The 18862-nt window shown below is 44.1% G+C and overlaps 1 protein-coding gene across 2 annotated transcripts in view; it reads left to right on the top strand.

Moving 5' to 3' along the window:
• The window catches only part of ANO2 (anoctamin 2), a 395453-nt gene that overhangs the window by 293580 nt on the left and 83011 nt on the right, over positions 1-18862 (top strand). For both annotated transcript variants that reach the window (XM_054444248.1, XM_054444249.2), the window contains one exon: positions 17528-17602. In XM_054444248.1, coding sequence (XP_054300223.1) covers positions 17528-17602 — 75 coding nt within the window. The remainder of the gene's footprint in view (positions 1-17527; positions 17603-18862) is intronic.

Genomic DNA, 18862 nt, shown 5'->3' with positions numbered 1-18862 from the left:
CACAGGAGTGCTCCTTGCTGGTTGGTTATGCCAGTCTGTCTCTATTTTTAGAAAGAACTACAAGAGGGAGGAAAAGAATCTAGAGAAATAAGGACAGATGGATTCCTCCCTGAGGCAGAAGATGGGGTCTGCGGGATGAAGCACAGACGCAAAGCCATTGTCCTGCCACCCAGCAGTGGAGTTGGAGATAGATGGCATGAATCTAGAATACCTTGGGAATGGGTCCTTGCCCTGGGCCAGTAAACATTTGAGGCTCAGAGCCAGGAGACTGGATGAGAAGATTGCAGTGATGAGACCCACAGAGGGCAGCAGCCATCTCTTAAGGGGTCAACTTGGAGACCAAATCCATCACTTCTTGGAGGTCCATTAGCCCCTGCACCCTCTGCGCTTTGCAGAGACATCCTGCAGTTCAGGGAAGAAACGGAGCTGAAGGGCATGTGGAAGAAGAATGTCACGGAGATGCAAGGGGTTGGGTTATTGGTTAGCTTAAGGTCAAATCATTATTTGCTGCCTGAAGAAAAAAAAAAGACCTTTCTTAGGGACAGAAGTCCTTGTTCTGGTCTTAGGTCAGATGAGGGGGTAAAGGAACTCTTCCAACTGTCAAGGAATTGGGTATTTTGCCACCAAAAAGTTTCATGATCAAATAATGATGATCATAATCAGCGAATGCTGGATTAAACTGAAAATAGTACAGGACTTCTCCGAGCCTTTACTATGAATTTGCCCATTACATTCCCTAAAAGAGACAGAGAGGCTATGCGTATTGAATATCTCTTAGTACCTGGAAAATCCAGTTTTCTGTTTTTCAGTATGGGGGAGAACAGAACCCCATTTGAGGGTTGAAACAAATTCCTCTGAACACAGTATGGGGAATTCAGAAGAGATTAAAAGAACATACGATTGGAATTATTCAGATCTGGATGAGAAGCCTGGGTCAGCTGTTTACTAATGTACTAGTGTAACTCTGGTCAAGCAACCAAACTTCTTAGGTCTTAATTTTCTTATGTATAATATGAGACTAATAATTCGTATCTCATAAAGTTATTGAGAGGAATAAATGAAATCAGATATGTAAAGAATGCTTAAAAGAGCCTATAACATAGTAAGCATGTAAGAAATGGATGGATGCATGTATGGATGGATGGATGGATGGATGGATGGATGGATGGATGGATGGTTATATGAATGGATGGATGGATGGATGCCTGGATGGTTGGTTAGATGGGCGGGTGGATAGATGGAAGGATGGGTAGATATATGGATAGGATGATGGATGCCTGGATGGATGGGTAGATGGGTGGGTGGATGGATGGAAGGATGGGTAGATAGATGGATGGAATGATTAATCTTGGCTGACTACCTTAGCTAGACAGAGTCATTGTTCTAGCGCATACCCAGACCACCAAGCATGAGTTTGTGTGTATGCACGTGCATGCATGCACACATATGTGCATAAGTACATGTAAGCACTCATGCACGAATTTTCCTGAATATTTTCCAAAGACAAAAAAGTTAGACACTCTTCCACCATGCTTCCATAATATCCTGGCCATGGCTACATCACAACTACTCCACTGCACTGTAACTGTTTCATAACCCATCTCTCTCTCTCAGAACACTAAGCATCCTGGACCACAAAGGTCACAGCCCAGTCCCTGGAACACCATGAATGCTTATAAAATCATTGTAAAATGATTCTTCTCAATTGTCTAAGCAGGTAGGGCCACTGCACCAGTGACATCTGAGAGGCCTGAGCCAACCAGCCTATCAGTGTATCTTAACCCCTCTTGAGGGTCAAAACAAATTCCTCTGAACTCAGCACTCACTAGGGAGTTGGAGGGGGCTGATGACAGGGCTAGTGTCTAGAGTAGGATGAGATGAGTTCTGGGAGCCATAGCAGTGCAGAGGTTCCTGCCATCAGCATTTCAGGGTATAGGCTGAGCATTTCAGCATTTCAGGGACCTGGGCTTGGGTCCCAGGTGCTTCCCTTCCTTGCCACATGGGATGGTGGGTGGGTGATCATGTGCAGGAGCTGAGTCTTAGTTGGATTTGTGGAGTTCATTCAGTCTGCTCTCCCATGCTGAGACCTGCATATATTGCTGTATTCAGTAGTCCCCTGCGCATGGGGCCTAGTCCTGGGCCTTTTGGGTGAGAGTGAGGAAGGAGGAAATAGACTCTACCTGTTCATTCACCCACAGTGTAACCATTCCCTGCTTCATTTCCTCCGCTTAATGGATTTTTCTTCCTCTCTTTGGCTCCACTTTTCCTCTCTGCATCAGGGCTTGTTGACCCACAGAGGGCAGCAGCCATCTCTTAAGGGGTCAGCTTGGAGACCAAATCTATCACTTCTTGGAGGTCCGGTAGCCCCTGAACCTTCATGCCAAGGCTGAAGCCCTTCCTGCCAAGGACACAGACTTACTTCTGCCACTGAGCTGTGGCTCTATCCAGGATGCCTTCAGCCTAGCAGGACAGGGCAGACTCCTGGACATGGAGAGCACTGGGCCCAGAGAAGAGGCAGGCATGTGTGGGGCATGGTCTCTCCTCGCCTGCAGGCCATGTAGGAAGGAGGAATCCTTCTTACGGGTCATTTCACTTACTCATTTCAGAACTGGTTACTGAGCAGTATGTGTTATAGTGGCTCTGAGTGTGTCTGCAGGAAGTCACAGGGCCCAGCTTTGGAAATGATTCTGTTCCCCTGAAACGTAATGGAGAACTCATCCCTCAGGGTGTTTCCCAGGTTTGGAGAAGGTCTAGGAAGTGCTTCCCCATGTCCTACCCAAATTGCCTTTTTTGGGGTCCCATCCCATTTATTCTGGCCCCTTGATTTTAGTAAAGAAGAAGAACTAACCACCGTTCTCTATTAGTTAACAAAATTTGAAACCAAACCAACAAACATTGCATGCTAGGGGAGTTCAGTGTTATCAAATATCATGATGAGGGCCAATTGCAGCGTCTGTTTTTTGCCAGTTTATTATTGTTGCAAGTTCCTGAAAATGGTTTCTTCTGCCATCCTAGTTAAAAAACAAACACTATTTTAGATGTATGTTGTCTGCATCCTGGCATAAGAGCGATGACTGTCCATAGGTGGAGGCTAGAACTGATTGATGTTGCTAACAAAACAATGAACAATGTTTCTTTACTTTTCTGACCAGAACACATGAGTGTTGGCAAGACTCATTATTGTGCATGTGAAATTGATTTCAAAGGGCACAATCTTTAAATAAAAATTACCAACACATTTCAAAATGTCATTTTTTTTTTCACACTAAGAAGCCTGGCACCTCTGCTTTGAGTGGAGGACACCAACCATCTCTTAAGGTGTAGGATCTAAGGTACTTGTTAAAGTGCTTCGTGTGTGGTGAGGAATTTTAAAACCCAATAAATTCACAAAATGCAAGGTAACTGCATAGGTCTAGGTCTTCTCTGGTGTGTCAAGCAGATGCTTTGAAAATCAAAACAAGCTTTGGCTGCAGGCCTGGTGGCACGCCCACCTTCAGTTCTTGCCTTTCTTACTCTCTGAACTACTGAGGGAGTGCAGTGGGTCTGAAGTTCATCCCTGGACTGAGTGTAATCAGCATCTGCCCTAGCCCTGTAATCAGCTTGAGGGTGGGGGAGAAGGGAGGGGTGCCATGGGAGCCAGTTGGCGAGTTGGCGGGGCTGCCTGACAGCTGACATGGCGGATTCTGTGTTGACACCATGCATGAGGGAATTGTCTCCAAGCTTATTTCCACCCTGTGAGCTCCTCTCAGAGAATCTGTTCACAGAGGAACAAGCCACAGGAGTACAGGCCCTGGAGCAAAAACAGCGAGGGAGGGGCAGTTAAAGAAGAGCATTTCCCAGCATTGCCCGTGAAGCATTTTCAAAAACAGATTCCTGGCCCTCCCCCAGGTTCTGAGTTGGCAGATCTAGGGAAGGGCCGGGAATCGGGGTATTTTTAAAAGCCCCCCATGTGATTCCACGGATTAGCTGATGTGGGACCCAGTGGCATTGCCCTCATGTCCCATCCCAGCCTCTGCCTGTCACGGTGGTGGCCTGTCTTCCCCATGGCCTGAGCGTCACTGAGTGCCAAGCCCCAGCTCTCCTCTTCCCATCCTCCTGGGCTGAAGGCCTGTGTTTCAAGTCCCCACCCACCCCCAGCACAGTAAGCTGTGGGCACCCCTTAGAGCTCCATCAAGGCACAGAAGGGAGTTGATACAGACAGGAGCAAAGGATTCTGATTCCCTTCCATGTTTATTTAGTAGGAAAACTAATGGTAGGAACTAGGAGTATTGAGCCTGAAGAAAATAAGAATAAGAGATTTCATCAAGAACTTTTAACGGATGCTCTAAGGATCCGTTCTCCAGTCTGTGGGCTAGAATATAAAGAAAAGGACCCAAATTAAGCTGCAGGCCTGGAGCTCAGACTAAGAAATTCTGTGTTACCCAAAGGGACAGGAAACACTAGGTGGAGAAGCTACGTGTGGCTGTAGGATCGCTGTTGTAGAGGTCTTTGTGATCAGCACAGGAGGCTCATGGCCTGCTTGCTAGAGGCAGGAGGATAGATCAGATCATAGCTGGTGTCACTTAACACTCCTTGCTGCAATGCATATGAGAAAAGCTGCTCTTCAAGTCTGTGGACCATGCAATTGACTATTTTTCTCAAACTGTTGAGAGGTTGCTGTGAACCTTTTGCATTTTTTCCATCGGTTTTCCTCAGATCCGTGAGAGATTGGCACTGGTGTGTTACCTGAAGCAGTGGCACAAAATTGCTTTGTGGGGTTCTTCCTATGCAAAACTAGATTTGACCAACCCAGCGACTGAATACTCATTCCCAATATTATGAGCATGGAGCACCACCAAAATGAGCCCAGCTATTGTTTCCAAACTGATATCCACTCTCTGAGTCATCCATGCAAATGAATTTGTGATCAGTGTGATCCAAGTGCTGGATCCATGCTGAGTGACACTTGGAGTTCCCTGCTTTTATGGAGCTGATGTTTTCCTTAAAAAGCGAGTTAGGAGATGAATAAATAAACAAGATCACTTTGGATAGCGATAAGTGCTGTGGTAGAGAATAACAAGGACCAGGGATGGACAAGGGGCGTGGGAAAGTTCTCATTGTGGGAGTGATGCTGGAATCGAGAACTGAAGGCTGAGCTGAGGGAGGAGCTGGGTGGAGAGAGAGGAGAGGAGTCATGCTAAGGTTTTGCTATGGAAGCCAGCTTGGTGTGTTCTAAGAACAGGAAGGAAGCCAGTGTGGCTGAGATGGAGTGCACAAAAGATTGCATGGCAAGAGATGAAGTTGGAGAGGAGTCAAAGCCCAGATCATGGTACGCATTGGAGGCCACAGCACAGGGTTTAGATGTATTCGAAGTTCGTAGTCATTTGGCTTAAGATGTTCGTATGATGGTATAGAAAAGGCTGTATATCAAGGATTCATATGTCAAGATGCTCCTTGACTTACAATGGGGTTATGGTGGATAAACCTGTCATAAGTCAGAAATATTATAAGTAGAAAATGCATTTAATGGCCTGATAAACCTGTTGTAAAGTCAAAAAATTGTACGTCGAACCATCATTAAGTCAGGGACCTTCTGCAGTACTAATGGAGGTTGCTGATAGCTTTAGGCTGGCCTCTTCATTTTGCAGACAAGAAGGCTCAGAGAGGGATGACGACTTGCTTGCCCCAGGCCTTCCCACCTCATTAGGAGCAACCCATCAAAGACTCATTGTACCACTATCACAAAATAAAAGGGCCTCCCTTGAGAGTGACTGGGGAGAGGCGTCTCCAATCCCAATCCAGGCAGGGCACACAGCAGAACAGCTGGGATTTAGGGAATGGCCACAGAGAAGCTCAGCCCAGTACTGGAATCCAGGTAGGACAAGGCAGCGAGCTGAGAAAAAGAAAGTGGAGCTGCAAGCTCTCTGGGGAGCCAGAAAGAGCAGAGTAAGTGAGCTGGACCCCAGGAGGGGAGAGAGGGAGCCAGAGTGTTTTTCTGTGTCTGCTAGGAAAACCAAGCAGTGGGAGGAATAAAGAATGTTTTCCATTTTAGCCACAAATTACACTGCGTTCTGTCCTGGGCTTTAGGCGTGCCTGCAGACTTAGGTGCTGTGCCACATGACTGCCTCATGCCCTTTTGCCAAGATTCCCCTCCTAGACTGAGGCCCTGTCCCTGAAGTCTTTCTCTACTGCTGGAAGGCTTCGAGGGTCAGTCATAGGTGAGTCCATGGGGCTGAGGGGTGGGACCTGGAGGCTCAGCTTCAGAGAGGCTGGGTGTGCTTGGGCTGTGGGGACCAAGACCATTTTGCAGGCTGACATTATGGTGACCGGAGCTATGGGAGGCTAACACTCAGTGAAAGGAGAGATATGCATTCAAATACTGGCCTCACTCCTCTGGTCAGGCCATGAAGGCTTCCTGGAGGAAGAAGTATTTTAAGAGGGAGACCTAAAGAGAGAAAGAAGATGATGAAGTTGGTGGGGGAACCTCTGCTGCTATAGTAGGTGCTGTTTGTGAGAGGCCTTGAAAGCTCGCCCAGCAGAGAGAGCATCGAGCAGCTTGGGTCTGAGGGGATAGTGGGACCAGGTGGTGGAATGAGTTCACACAAGGCAGTTGTGAGACTTTGGGATAAGAAGAGCAGCCCCTGGGTTTGTGCTGTAGAAAACATTGCCCATAATTAACTGGGTTTCCTTATCAGTTAGGGCCACAGGGTCCCTGGTGGATAAAGCAATGATGATGATGATGATGCTGATGATGATGATGATTTTAATGATGATGATGATGATGATGATGATATTGATGACAATGATAATATTGATGTTGATGATTATATTGATTTTGATACGATGATATTGATGATGATGTTGATGATAGTGATGATGATATGATGATGATGATGATGATTATGTTAATTTTGATGGTATGATTATGATGATGATAACAATGATGATGATGATGTTGTCGATGATGATGTTGATGATGATGATAGGCAACAAGTACTGGGTTCTAACTATGTGCCAGGCACAGTTCTATGCATATTCCGTGCATTAGCTCATTTCATCTCCACAGCAGCGATCTCGTACTGTTGGCACTATTTTCAATCTCTTTGTTATGGGTGAGGAAGTGGAGGTATAGAGAAGTTGGTAACATGCCTGAAGTCACACGTTCAATTAGTGTGCAAGCTGGGAATTGAACCCAGGCAGCCACCTCCAGGCTAGACCATACTGCAGTATTCCCAGGACATGGTGAGATGCCCAGCTCCAGCAAGGAAGAAGAAAAGGGGGATGAGGAGAGGGAGAGAAAGACAAATGAGCAAATAATATTTTTTCTCAAATGTAACTTTATGGTCCCATTTCACAGATTGCTGGCCCTGAACCTCACTATCTCTTTCTCCTTTGTTTCAGTCAACATATGTGTGGAGGGCTAAGGTGGCCTGAAGTCACAGGCCAGGAGATCACAGCATAACTCCTCTCAGTTTATGGCTTGCATTTATTTTGTGAAAGCAGCCAGAGTCCCCTCTCTGCCCTTGAACATATGCCATTCTGTGAGAGGCTAAATTTATGGCATTGGCTGCCAATTGAATTATTAACCTCCACCTGAAATTGCACTAGGGAATCCCCCACACCCAGGGCAACTGATGCACACAGTGGGCTGGCTCATAAAAATGCGTAAAGCTCATTAACCAGAGACCTTCAGCCATATGAGACCAGATGGCCACTTGCACCTCCTCCCTGAGCCCAGGAGCACCTGGGTTTTCCTTGATTCTCATCTCTGACAATGTCCCAAGGGCCCTCAAATGGAAAAGTATACTGCATTCCAACCTGGGTGACAGAGCAAGATCCTATTTCAAAAAAGCATAACAAAAAAATGGAAAAGTATATTGCACTTCTTCACATTTTTCCTCTCTTTCTGGAGTTTTGCTGTTTCTCGACCTTCCCTCTTCTAAGTGCTCCACATATTCATGTCTCCTCAAGTCAGCCATATCAAATCACAATGTGTCATGGAGGCACCCAGCACAGGAATCTCATAAGTGGTGCTTGATCAACTTTAGGAGCTTGTGTTCTTGATGAGGACTTTGGAACAAACGACTGCTATTTGACTCTTTCTCAGACATAGTTGAACCTGGGCTTATTTAGCCTTCCACTGCCACCCCGACTCCCAATCAAGTCAATCTCTAAATCCCACTCTGCCATGAGTCCTTTTGTCTGGGACCAGCTCCTATCTGTCATGCAATTTAACCTGCCCTGGTTTACTGAAGTCATTCTTGGAAACAGCCTCCCCCAAGTGACTTCCCTCAGAAACCCTGTCCCGGCCCTGCCAACCCTCTCCATCCACAGTTCCCTGTGGTGTCTCTGACCACAGGCGTTTGGCTTCAGTCACCTCCCAATCCGTAGAAGACCTCTGCCTGCTGCAATGTCTGGATCCCCCGTCCTGGGAAATCAAGGCAGACAGCGTGTCCATGAAGACAGGGATGAGAAGCTGTCCATTTTCTTTCTACCTGCCACTGGCCTCAGTGAATTCTAATAGTGTCTAGGCCATGCCCTGCATGCCTCCTTACATAGAGAGGGATCTAAGTGAGGCTGGTTAAATGTTACCAAGATTGTTTTCAGAGTTGAGGTCCTGATAGCACCTGATAGGAGACACACTGGTTAAACAAACAATTAAGGAGCTTGCACTATGTGTCTGACACTATGCTTAGACACCAGCTATATGGCCTCTGCTCTCCTGGAACTGACAGTTCATGAAGAGGAAAGACAAGAAAATCAATAGGTACAGTGGATGGGGAATGAGTCAGCTGTGCAGGGCCTGAACTAAGCCATCAGAAGTACGAATGGACAGGAGAGGAAGATCAGGAGAAGGTTTAAGAAGTGCACCCCACGACACCTGGGGCTGATCAAATGTGAGTGTGTGGGAGGAAATAACCCAAGGGAATGCCTCTGTTTCAGGTGTTGCCCACTCAAAGGGTCGTGGTTCAGTTCACGTGGTTGAGTTAGGATAAAAAAGAAGGTTTAAGGAACAAGATGATCCATTCTTTTTGGGACATTTGAGCTTAGGACATTCCACTGAAGATGCTCACTAGGCAGTTGGACAAATGAGTTTGCAGCTTAACAGAGAGATCTGGGCTGGTGATAAGAATTTGAGGTTCCCCAACATGTGGGTGGTCATTTTTAGCTATGAAAAGAGTATGGGGAAGTGCTGGTATTAAACTCACTGCAACCCTGTGTTCCCTCCAACTTCTTAAGAAAGCAAACTGTAGCTGCTCTCCCCTCACCTTCCATCCACTTCCTCATCATCTGCAGTGTTGGTTTTACTTCCACTATTCCCTTGAAATTTCCCCACAAAGGTTGCAGATGATCTTAATGGCAAATTCTAATGGATGCCTTGCTGCTGTTAACTTACTCTGTCAAGAAGAGCTGTGCCTCTATGTCCCTCCCTGAGTTTTGGTCACATTACCCTCTTCTGACTCCTTCCAATATTTTGGCTACTTCATGGTTCATGTATTTTTTAGACGACAGAGCATTGCACCACATGAGAGGCTGTGGAGTACAAGGAAGGCACTGGACTCACACACATTGGATTCCAGAGCTGCCACTTATTCACTTGTGAACGAGTTCCATAACCTTCTGGAACCTTCAGGTCCTATGGCTATAGAATGGGAATAATAATCATACCTCACGAGTTATTGCAGTAATTAAATGGGATATGTCTAAGGCACATAGCCAATTGTCAGTCACATTGCAAGCAATTTAAAAGTGGTGGCTCTTAATATTTTGGTGTGTCTGCAGGCTGGTTGGCCATACCCAGCAGAAGGAAATGGTTTAAGAGAGTTAATACAGTTCCCTGACTAGCAGCAGTACAGCAGCAGCAGCACTCACTGTACCTGAAAACTTGTTAAAAATGCAAATTCTCAGGCCCCATTCCAGAGCCACTGAATCAGAATCTTTGGGAATGGAGCCCAGAAATCTGTTTTAACAAGTCCTGCAGATGATTTTGAAGGTACCTGCAAAAGTCTGAAAACAGTTTTAAGATAAAGGAGAACAAAGTCCTTGAAGAGAGGCTGAGATTTAAAGGAAGTGTGGAAAGACTGGCAGTCAACAAGAGGGAAGGACATCTCTCCAAATGAGACAGAAAGGTCAGATGTGAAAAAACGAAGATAAAATTGTAGGTGGCAAAAGGAGAAGTTGAGATTCTCACGTGATGATCTTGAGTTTTTTTTTTTCCCAATAAAAAAGTGAGGTTATGTAATGAGTGGGAGAAAAGGGATAGAAGAATAGGGGACTTGTGTAGAGAGAGGGGCAATTTGGACACAGCTGATGGGTGTATAGGAGAATGAGAAAAGTATGGCCAGGCAGCAACGGGGGCACACCTGATGTTGCCAGTTGTGACTGTATAGTGACGTCAATCCATGCAGTTGTGTAATTTTTTCAGTGGCACTCAGGATCCCTTATCTTATTGAGAAGTGGGATGGCTGCTCCGATTCAATATGAGACACTGTTATGTGGCTCTGTTGGATGAACTCAGGCACAGAAGCATGTGTGTGATGTTTAGTGTGACTGGAGTGATGGTCCAGACTGTAAATAAGAGACTAAGAGTAGTGGAAGAATAGGAAGTGAAGAGTTCCAAATATCAACATTACTTGGACTGTGGTGAGGAGCTGCTGGCCAAAGTGAAGTAGGGTTGACATTAGGACATTGAGGAGCAAGTCAGTTTCTGGATCTCAGTTGCTTGTGATGATGGCAGGATTGGGGAAGATAGTGAGGCAGATGATAATCACAAAGTACAAGTCCTTATGGCTGAATGGTGTGCCCCCCAAAGGAGAGGCTCTCATAGACAGGAGAGTAAAGGCTTGGAAGTGATAGGCAGACAGCACCTCAGCTCCGCTCCTCAAACAGTACACAGAACCGAATGCAAGTAAGCAATTGCTTTCAATATTTTCCACCATCAGAATAAAACAACTATTATGGCATTAAAACATAATTCATGTTTTAAAGGCCCCTGAATATTATTTAGAATTAAAAATCTAGAAGCAACCATTCCTTATAAAGGAACCAGTTAGCAACAGCCTTCTCAACAACTGAGCAGAAATATCAGAGGCCCTGTTCTGGTGTAGCCTGGAATGAAGTCGCTGACTAGCCATGGGTGTGTCACCTCTCCTCCTGCACCTCAGGACTGATCTGATCAGTAAGGGACTGGATTATTTGTCCTCTATGACCCCTGCCAGCCTACTATCAGATGACTTGCTATCTGCTAGTTAGAAGTCTCATTCTGTTCTGATTTTTGATCCTTCATGTCATAATGAAAGATGCACTATAGATTACCAGGTAGTCAGGAATCTGAGTTAACCTTATCTACCTAAAACCCTGCTGCTGTGTATAATACTAACCTCTCATTACATGGAGCCATTTGATCGTACTCTGTGTTACGGTATCTCCATGCTTTTGCATATGGTGCTTTCTCTGGAATACCCTCATCCCCCTTTTCATCCTGGGAAACTCTAATCATTCTTTAATCACAGTTGAAATGTCTCCTAGTCATTGAAGTCTCTCCTTAATCCTCTGGGCTGGAAGTCACTCCCTCCTTTATGTTTCCATGACACTTTGTATGTCACATCATGTCATAATTTGTGTTCATCTTTCTTGGTTTCTGCTACTAGCTAGGGCCAAGAATGTGAGCTGTTCTTCTATGTATGCCTAGTGCCTGGTGCTAGCATGACGCTTGGTACATATTTGATGTTCAATGTATGCCTCCTGTATAGAAACGAGAGTAATACAACTCACAATTGTACAGAATTTATAATTTTCCAAGTACTGTCACATATGTGGTATACTCATTGAGTGCTCAGTAAGGAAAGTTACCAGTTGTCCCATTAGACCCCATTAGAGATGCTGATTTGAGGACACAGATGATTTGAACAATATGCCCTAGGTTGCTCAGCTTATAAAGAGGTGGAGACAGGGAATGAAGCCCATGTCCTGTATTTCCAAATCCATTGTATTTCTCTTCTCTTTGCCACTGCCCCCAAAATATTTGCCAGAACATAGGGTCAATGTATGAACATTTTGATAGAAGCCAATCTGACCTATTCCTGGCCCTCTTGTTATTGTCTGGAGGGTTGAGGCAGATGATGATAATGAAGCTGCCAGTGAGGATGGCAAGGTTTGGCTTCCTGTCCTTTGTGGGCTTCCCAAAGAATGAGGACCACAGCCTGCTTCTTTTGAAGCCCAAACCCAGTTCCACTCCAGTCCTGGCCACTTGGCATTTATCGTCTTCATTCTCTTTTTAGGGTTGGGAGTAAGCTGCACTGGTTTCACATTGGTATGACTGAGTATCTCTTCTTTATAGTCCTGCTTTAAGCAAATTCAAAATATAAAAATCTGGATTAAAAACCTAGGAGAATCCGTAGATACTGCCTCTTCAGAGAGGTGGAGTGTAATTCCCACACCTTAAATGTGGGCACTTTGTGACTTTCTTCTGAAGAGTAAAGTATGGAAAGGAGAAAAAAAGAAACTTTGCAATAGAAAAATCTGACAGATATTATCTCCACCAGGAGATCAAGGTTGACATCATCAGTGATCAGTTATATTCTAGCCTGTACCCTTGATATGATGTGATGAAAATGGCCCCTTCCCTCTGTGGTCTTCCTCCCCCGAGTGAATAACTTCAGTCTAATCATGGGAAAAACTTCAGACAAGCCTGTGTTGAGGGACATTCTACAAAATACTTGACCAGTACACCTCAAAACTAACAAAGTCACTACCAACAAGAAAAGTCTGAGAAACTATCACAGCTTAAAGGAGTCTAAGGGGGCATGACGACTAAATATAATGTGTTTTCTTGGAGGGGACCCTGAAACAGGAAATGGATATTAGGTAAAAACTAATATAAATGGTATATTATTAAATTCAAGTAATATTAGATTTTATGTTATATTTATAAGAAAATATGGATAAAGTATGAACTTTAATAGTACTGTACAATATCGGTTCATTGGTTGTAAAAAATGTACTTAACTAATATAATAGGGGAAACTGGGTGCAGGGTATATGGGAACTCCTTTGAAGCTTTCCTGTAAATCTAAAACTATTCTAAATTAAAAATTTATTTAATAAAAGAAAGAAAATAGAGGAAGGAAATACCATATCTTATTAATGGAAATTCAAAATGGTACACCCACTTTGGGAAGTTGTCTGGCAGTTTCTTATAAAGTCAAACATATATTTACCCTATGACTTGGTAATTCCATTTCTTGGTAATTATCCAAGGGAAATGAAAACGTATGTTCACACCAAAAACAGTACACAGCCACTTTTACAGTGGCCTTATTCATAATTGCCAAAAACTGGAAACAATTCAAACATCCCTCAAATAGTGAAAGGATAAATGAACTGTGCTACATCCACACAGTGGAATATTATTCAGCAATAAAAAGGAACAAACTACCAAGACATGCAACCTCATGGACAACATGAATTTCAAATGCACTGTGCTAAGTCAAAGAAGCCAGACTCAACAGCCTGCATACTCTATGAATCCACTTATATGACATTTTGGAAAAGATAAAACCAGAGGGGCATAAAACAGATCTTGTCAGGTTCTGGAGATTGGGAGAGGTGATAGACTACAAAGGGACATGGGAGAATAATGGGAAGTGATGGTATTGTTCTATGTCTTGATTGTGGTTGTGGTTGTATGACTATATATTTATCAAAACTTACAGAAGTAAACACTAATGAAGGTGAAATTTACTGTGTGTAAATTATATCTTAATTAAAAATGAAGCCAGCTGTGGTGTCCTATGCCTGTAATTTCAGCTAATCTGGAGGCTGAGGCAGGAGGATCACTTGAGCCCAGGAGTTCGAGCTCACTGCTATGATTGTGCAACTGCGCTCCAGCCTGGGTGGCAGAGTGAGACTTTGTCTCTAAAAAAAAAGAAAAAGAAAAAAAAAAAAAGAAAAGAAGAAAACAACTCAAGGATGATTGCCACTTTACAAAATTATTCTTCAAGGGATTTGTTTAAATAGCACTCTCACCTATTGCCTTTTCAGTGATTTCATTTCCGAATGTTTAGCTTGCCAAAAGGGCACTTATGTGGTTTTATTACTGTGCTACTTGCTGTCTGGAGGCTCAGAATGGGAGCCATCATCAAGGGACATAGACACAAAGAGCTGAGACAAAGAAGCTAGCACAGAGGACAGCTAGGCTCCTGTCTTAACAATGATTGCATTAGCTAAGTGCTTTATAGTCACCTGCTTTTGATATAACCATGAAGCTGGTTAGACCTTACTTTTATGAGCCTTCCAGTTTACAAAGCTCTCTCATATGCATGCACTCATGTGATCCACACAATACCTGGGCCACTTAGGTGGGACAAGTGTTATTTCCATTTTAAAAGGAGAGAGAGGTGCTAAGAGTTCTCATACCTCTGTGTGCCTGCACTCTCTTGACCCGCTTCATAGGTTGGGTAATTTTAAATGCATGGTAATTTGGTGTGCTAGATATAACTGTATTTTACAGATAGGGCACATAAATTATTTTACGGATAAGGAAGCTGATGATCTGGGAATTTCCCAAGGTCACTCACCTAAGAAGTACCAGAGCCAAGAGTTCAAAACTTGGATGTCCTGGTTCCAAGCCTACTTCTCTTTGTACTGTCTTATATGCTGGCTATAGGATTTTTAAGCAGAGTGTATTTAAGTTAAGGATATTTTGCTGCAAGTCTTCATATTGTTAATGTATCCGTGAATGGAGAGTTTTAATTGGCTTCCATTATTAGAGCCAGATTATTATAAGTAAAGACTACTTTACTCACTGTCATGTTTACTAGTGACTTTGGGAGCTTGGAAGACAGCGGTGCAATCTTTATCTTGGCTTCTTATGTTGGGAGTATCTGAATGCATGAGCACTGTGTGTGTGTTGGGAGCTGTGACTTCCAGAAAAAAGAGATCACCAATGTAAACATGAGAAGGGGTGATTTTTCAACATACAGTAGAATGTTATATCAAAATGAGCATTTTTTCTTTAAGTTGCTTTGAGAGGACATTTAATTTGGTTGCTTTTTAGTTATGTCTCATTTTTATGCAAAATAGTAATGCCACTTTCCTAATCAGGTTTAGCTTAGAAGTGTTTTTTCTCGTTTCCTTGGTGGCCTCTGAGCTCCTCCTGGGCAGAGCTGAACCTTCTCCTCAGCGTGTCCTCAATATCTAGCACAGAGCCTGGCCCATTGGCACTGCTCAGACTGTGTTTGTTGAGTAGGACTGAACCAAGACTCCAGGGGGGCTCAGGAAAAGTCCCTCCCTGGCCCCTCAAATTTCTCTTCAGAATCCTTATTAAGTGTTGTCATTCGTCAGCCCATCCTCAGTTTTCCTTGTCAACAGCTTAAAGAAAAATCTTTTAAAAATACCCTTAGGTGGCTGGGTGCAGTGGCTCACGCCTGTAATCCCAGCATTTTGGGAGGCCAAGGCGGGCAGATCAGATCACGAGGTCAGGAGATCGAGACCATCCTGGCTAATACGGTGAAACCCCGTCTTTACTAAAAATACACACACACACACACACACACACACACACACGCGCACAAACTTAGCTGGGGGCATGGTGGCATGTGCCTGTAGTCCCAGCTAGTCGGGAGGCTGAGACAGGAGAATCACTCGAACCTGGGAGGCGGAGGTTGCAGTGAGCCAAGATCATACCACTGCACTCTAGCCTGGGCAACAGAGTGAGACTCCATCCCCACCCCCCAAAAAAATACCCTTATGGAAAACGTCAGTGTGTGAGTGAAACTAAGAATTAATACTGAAGGAAAATGAAAGAAGCTCTACTCCCTCTTGATGTTTGGCCTTATTTAGAAGAATATGAATGAGTCTTGTTCCAATCCCATCAGAAATAGGTTCATATGTTCCTATTTCTTCAGGATGGCCACAAGATGTAGTTACCTTGTTCTCATTGTGTGATGGAAAGCCTGTTGGGCTAGGAGTCTAGCAACCGGATTCTATCACTAAGTCTGTGCAAACCTGAATCTATTGCTTGTTTACATAATCTGTAAATGCAAGTGCTAATAACTACTGAGTGAATTCAGCTATAACACTCATTTCCACCACAATTTATTAAGCCAACTCGACCCATTGCTCAGTTCCAGGCATGCACTGAGAATTTTCCTCTTCTCAGATCCCTCAGGCAGGCTCCCAAGATAACCCTCACTCCCAAACTGACCAGGGATTCTTAAACCTTTCGGTGTGTGGGTGTCATCTCTGTTTCCTTAGCCTGTGAGCCCCCCAGGAGTAGTGATCATGTCAGTTTTCTTCTGTCTCCCACTGTGCCTGGCACCAAGATCAATGCACAGTTGGCCCTAGAGGGATTTTTAGAAAGAAATCTTTTAGTATAAGGACGTCCTTCGCTTACAGTACAAGCTTTCAAAGGCTAGATGGCACTGTTGCTAGCACCAAATCAGGTGTGTTCTGAGTATCAGTGGTGAGGAGGAGAGAGGAGAGAGAGCAGGGGCCCTGGAGCGCTCACCACTGAGCCCCATTCAGACACCTTGCAGAAGTACTCCTGGATTCTTGCCTTACTGGCAGGGAGTGCTCTGCCATATTCTCGGCACCTTCCCAAACACGGCTTCAGATGGTCTTCCCAGCTACCTTGTGTAGTAGGCAGGACAGCTGTATCAATTCTAATTTTATAGAACTGCAGCTCAGAGAAATCAAGTGCCTGAACTAAATTTATACAGCAGAGCTGTTTAATTAGCAGAGCTGTTTACCATTCATAGCTGTTGGCAGCCCCTCCCCTGTCCCCCACCAAAGGAGGGTCCTCAGAGCATGCTGAAGGAGGACTCTGGTTAGTGATACGATTGTCCCAGGAGAATGGCCTGGGCGAACTGGACCCAGTCCAAGCGGAAAAGGATAGGATTCTCAGCCAAGTTGACTGAATGGATCAGCTTAACCTGTGCCTCAAAATGTCTGGATTTGTGACAAGGGGGAGCACATAATACTACATGGAGCCTCTTTGAGGAACAAAATTGTGGGTAATTTGCACAATTACTAGGCTCTGAGATCAGTGGTTGATGTTTCATTTAACAGATGATCTATTTATGGGGTGCTGCCCTGTGGTTGGGTTGTATCTGTCATTTGTCCATTGCTTTACTATATTCACATGGTTCTAACTCAAACAAGACAAAGAAAACTGTCCTGTGTAGTAGGCAGGGCAGGTGTCACTACCGTGCCCAGTTTACAGATGAAAAAATAAAAGGTCAGAAATGTTAATAAGAGACATATCTAGGATCATACAGCTGGTAAGTGGTTGAACTAGAAATTCAGCCCAGTGTGAGGCTGAAATCAAATCTTGTTTTTTCACTGTAGTTTTCCCAGGCTATGCCAGCTTATCTAGAAATTACAAAATTAGGAAGGCTGTTGTTGATATGGAGAGTAAGGCATGACTAGAAATGTATCTATATAGAGTGAAAATGATCAATCATGTGCAAATATATGCAAATTGAGAGCAAATTAATATCTATTATTTGTGCCTCCTGATTGTCTCTACTCTCCCGTTTCTCCCCAGGATGATGAAGATAAACTGACCTGGAAGGATCGTTTCCCAGGTTACCTGATGAACTTTGCCTCTATCTTATTCATGGTAATTTTCTTGAGGGGCCACTTGCCTGTGACTGCATGCATGTAGATGCTGTTATGTGACTACTGTGGGTATTATATTCTGCTATGGAAATAATGAAAGGCTGGTAAAGGGCTTTCCCACAGTCCTATGTAGAGGGGCAGGATCTTGTCTGATAGTGAGGCCATTGACCACCCATGCTAGAAGTTGGAACTTCCAGGGAGTGGGTTGCGAGATGGTGCTTCTGCATCGAGACAGACCAAAAACTTGAAGAAGGAATCAGGTAAGATGGCTGCAATTGCAGCAGCCTGTTTGGACTGTGGGGTGGCTCTCTCTGACATTTGTGGATAGACCAGAGTCTGGAAGCCACAGGAGATAGCCAGCTTGGACTCGGTAAGTGTGATTCTTCAGCTTTCCTATAGTTGCTGGGTTTATTTCCTTGCGCTTTACCTTAGAGTTTGGTACAGCCCTTTTGCAAGACCCTGATGGTCTCAGCTGTGTCAGGGAAAGCTCAGGGAAAACCCTGTGATTCGTATTTGAGTTAGATCAATAAAATGGTAGCAGTTCATTCTTCGTTGCCAGCATGGGCAAGACCGCAGTACCTGAAGCTAGAGGACCTTGGGGAAGGCAAAAATCAGAGGACTAAGTTAGGATTACTAATACCCCATATCTCTTTATGGAAATATTCCTTACAGTATTCAAGATTGGAGGTACTGCTTTACAAAGGAGGGTGTGTACTCACAGCTCAGAGCATTTCTAAGTAGGCCTACACGTTAGTTGCAGGGTGGAAGAGGGATCACTTATTCCAAAAGTTGGTCTGGAAATTGTTGTAACTCTGACTCTGGCCTGAGATTACCACTACCATTATTTTTGCCATCATGACCGTTAACTACAGGAATTGTGTTTTCGTCTCAGAAATTTAAAAGGTGAAGGAAACTTAGATATCACCAATTCAACTCCTCATTTTTCAGATGAAGTGCAGAGTTGATGGGTGCCTTGCCAAAGTTTAGAAGTCTAAATTTGTTTTCTTTTCATTGCTTAACAAGTGCAAGGCATGTGGAATTTATTCAAGAGGATGTGGTGAGTTGCCGTGTGTTAAGCTGCAATGATATAAGGTTTAATTTAGCACTTCAAAGCCTCCCACAGTATGCATATTATTGTTAAAGAGTTTATTCATTCATTCAATATTTAATGAGTCAAACTATGTGCTTGACACCATTCCTAGACACTGGGGATACAGCAGAAAACAAAACAAAATAATCCCTCTCTTAAAAAATTTGCAGA

This window comes from Pongo pygmaeus, chromosome 10, assembly GCF_028885625.2.
Source record: "Pongo pygmaeus isolate AG05252 chromosome 10, NHGRI_mPonPyg2-v2.0_pri, whole genome shotgun sequence".
NCBI classification, from domain to species: domain Eukaryota; kingdom Metazoa; phylum Chordata; class Mammalia; order Primates; family Hominidae; genus Pongo; species Pongo pygmaeus.
This window is presented reverse-complemented; position numbering and strand designations above follow the sequence as displayed.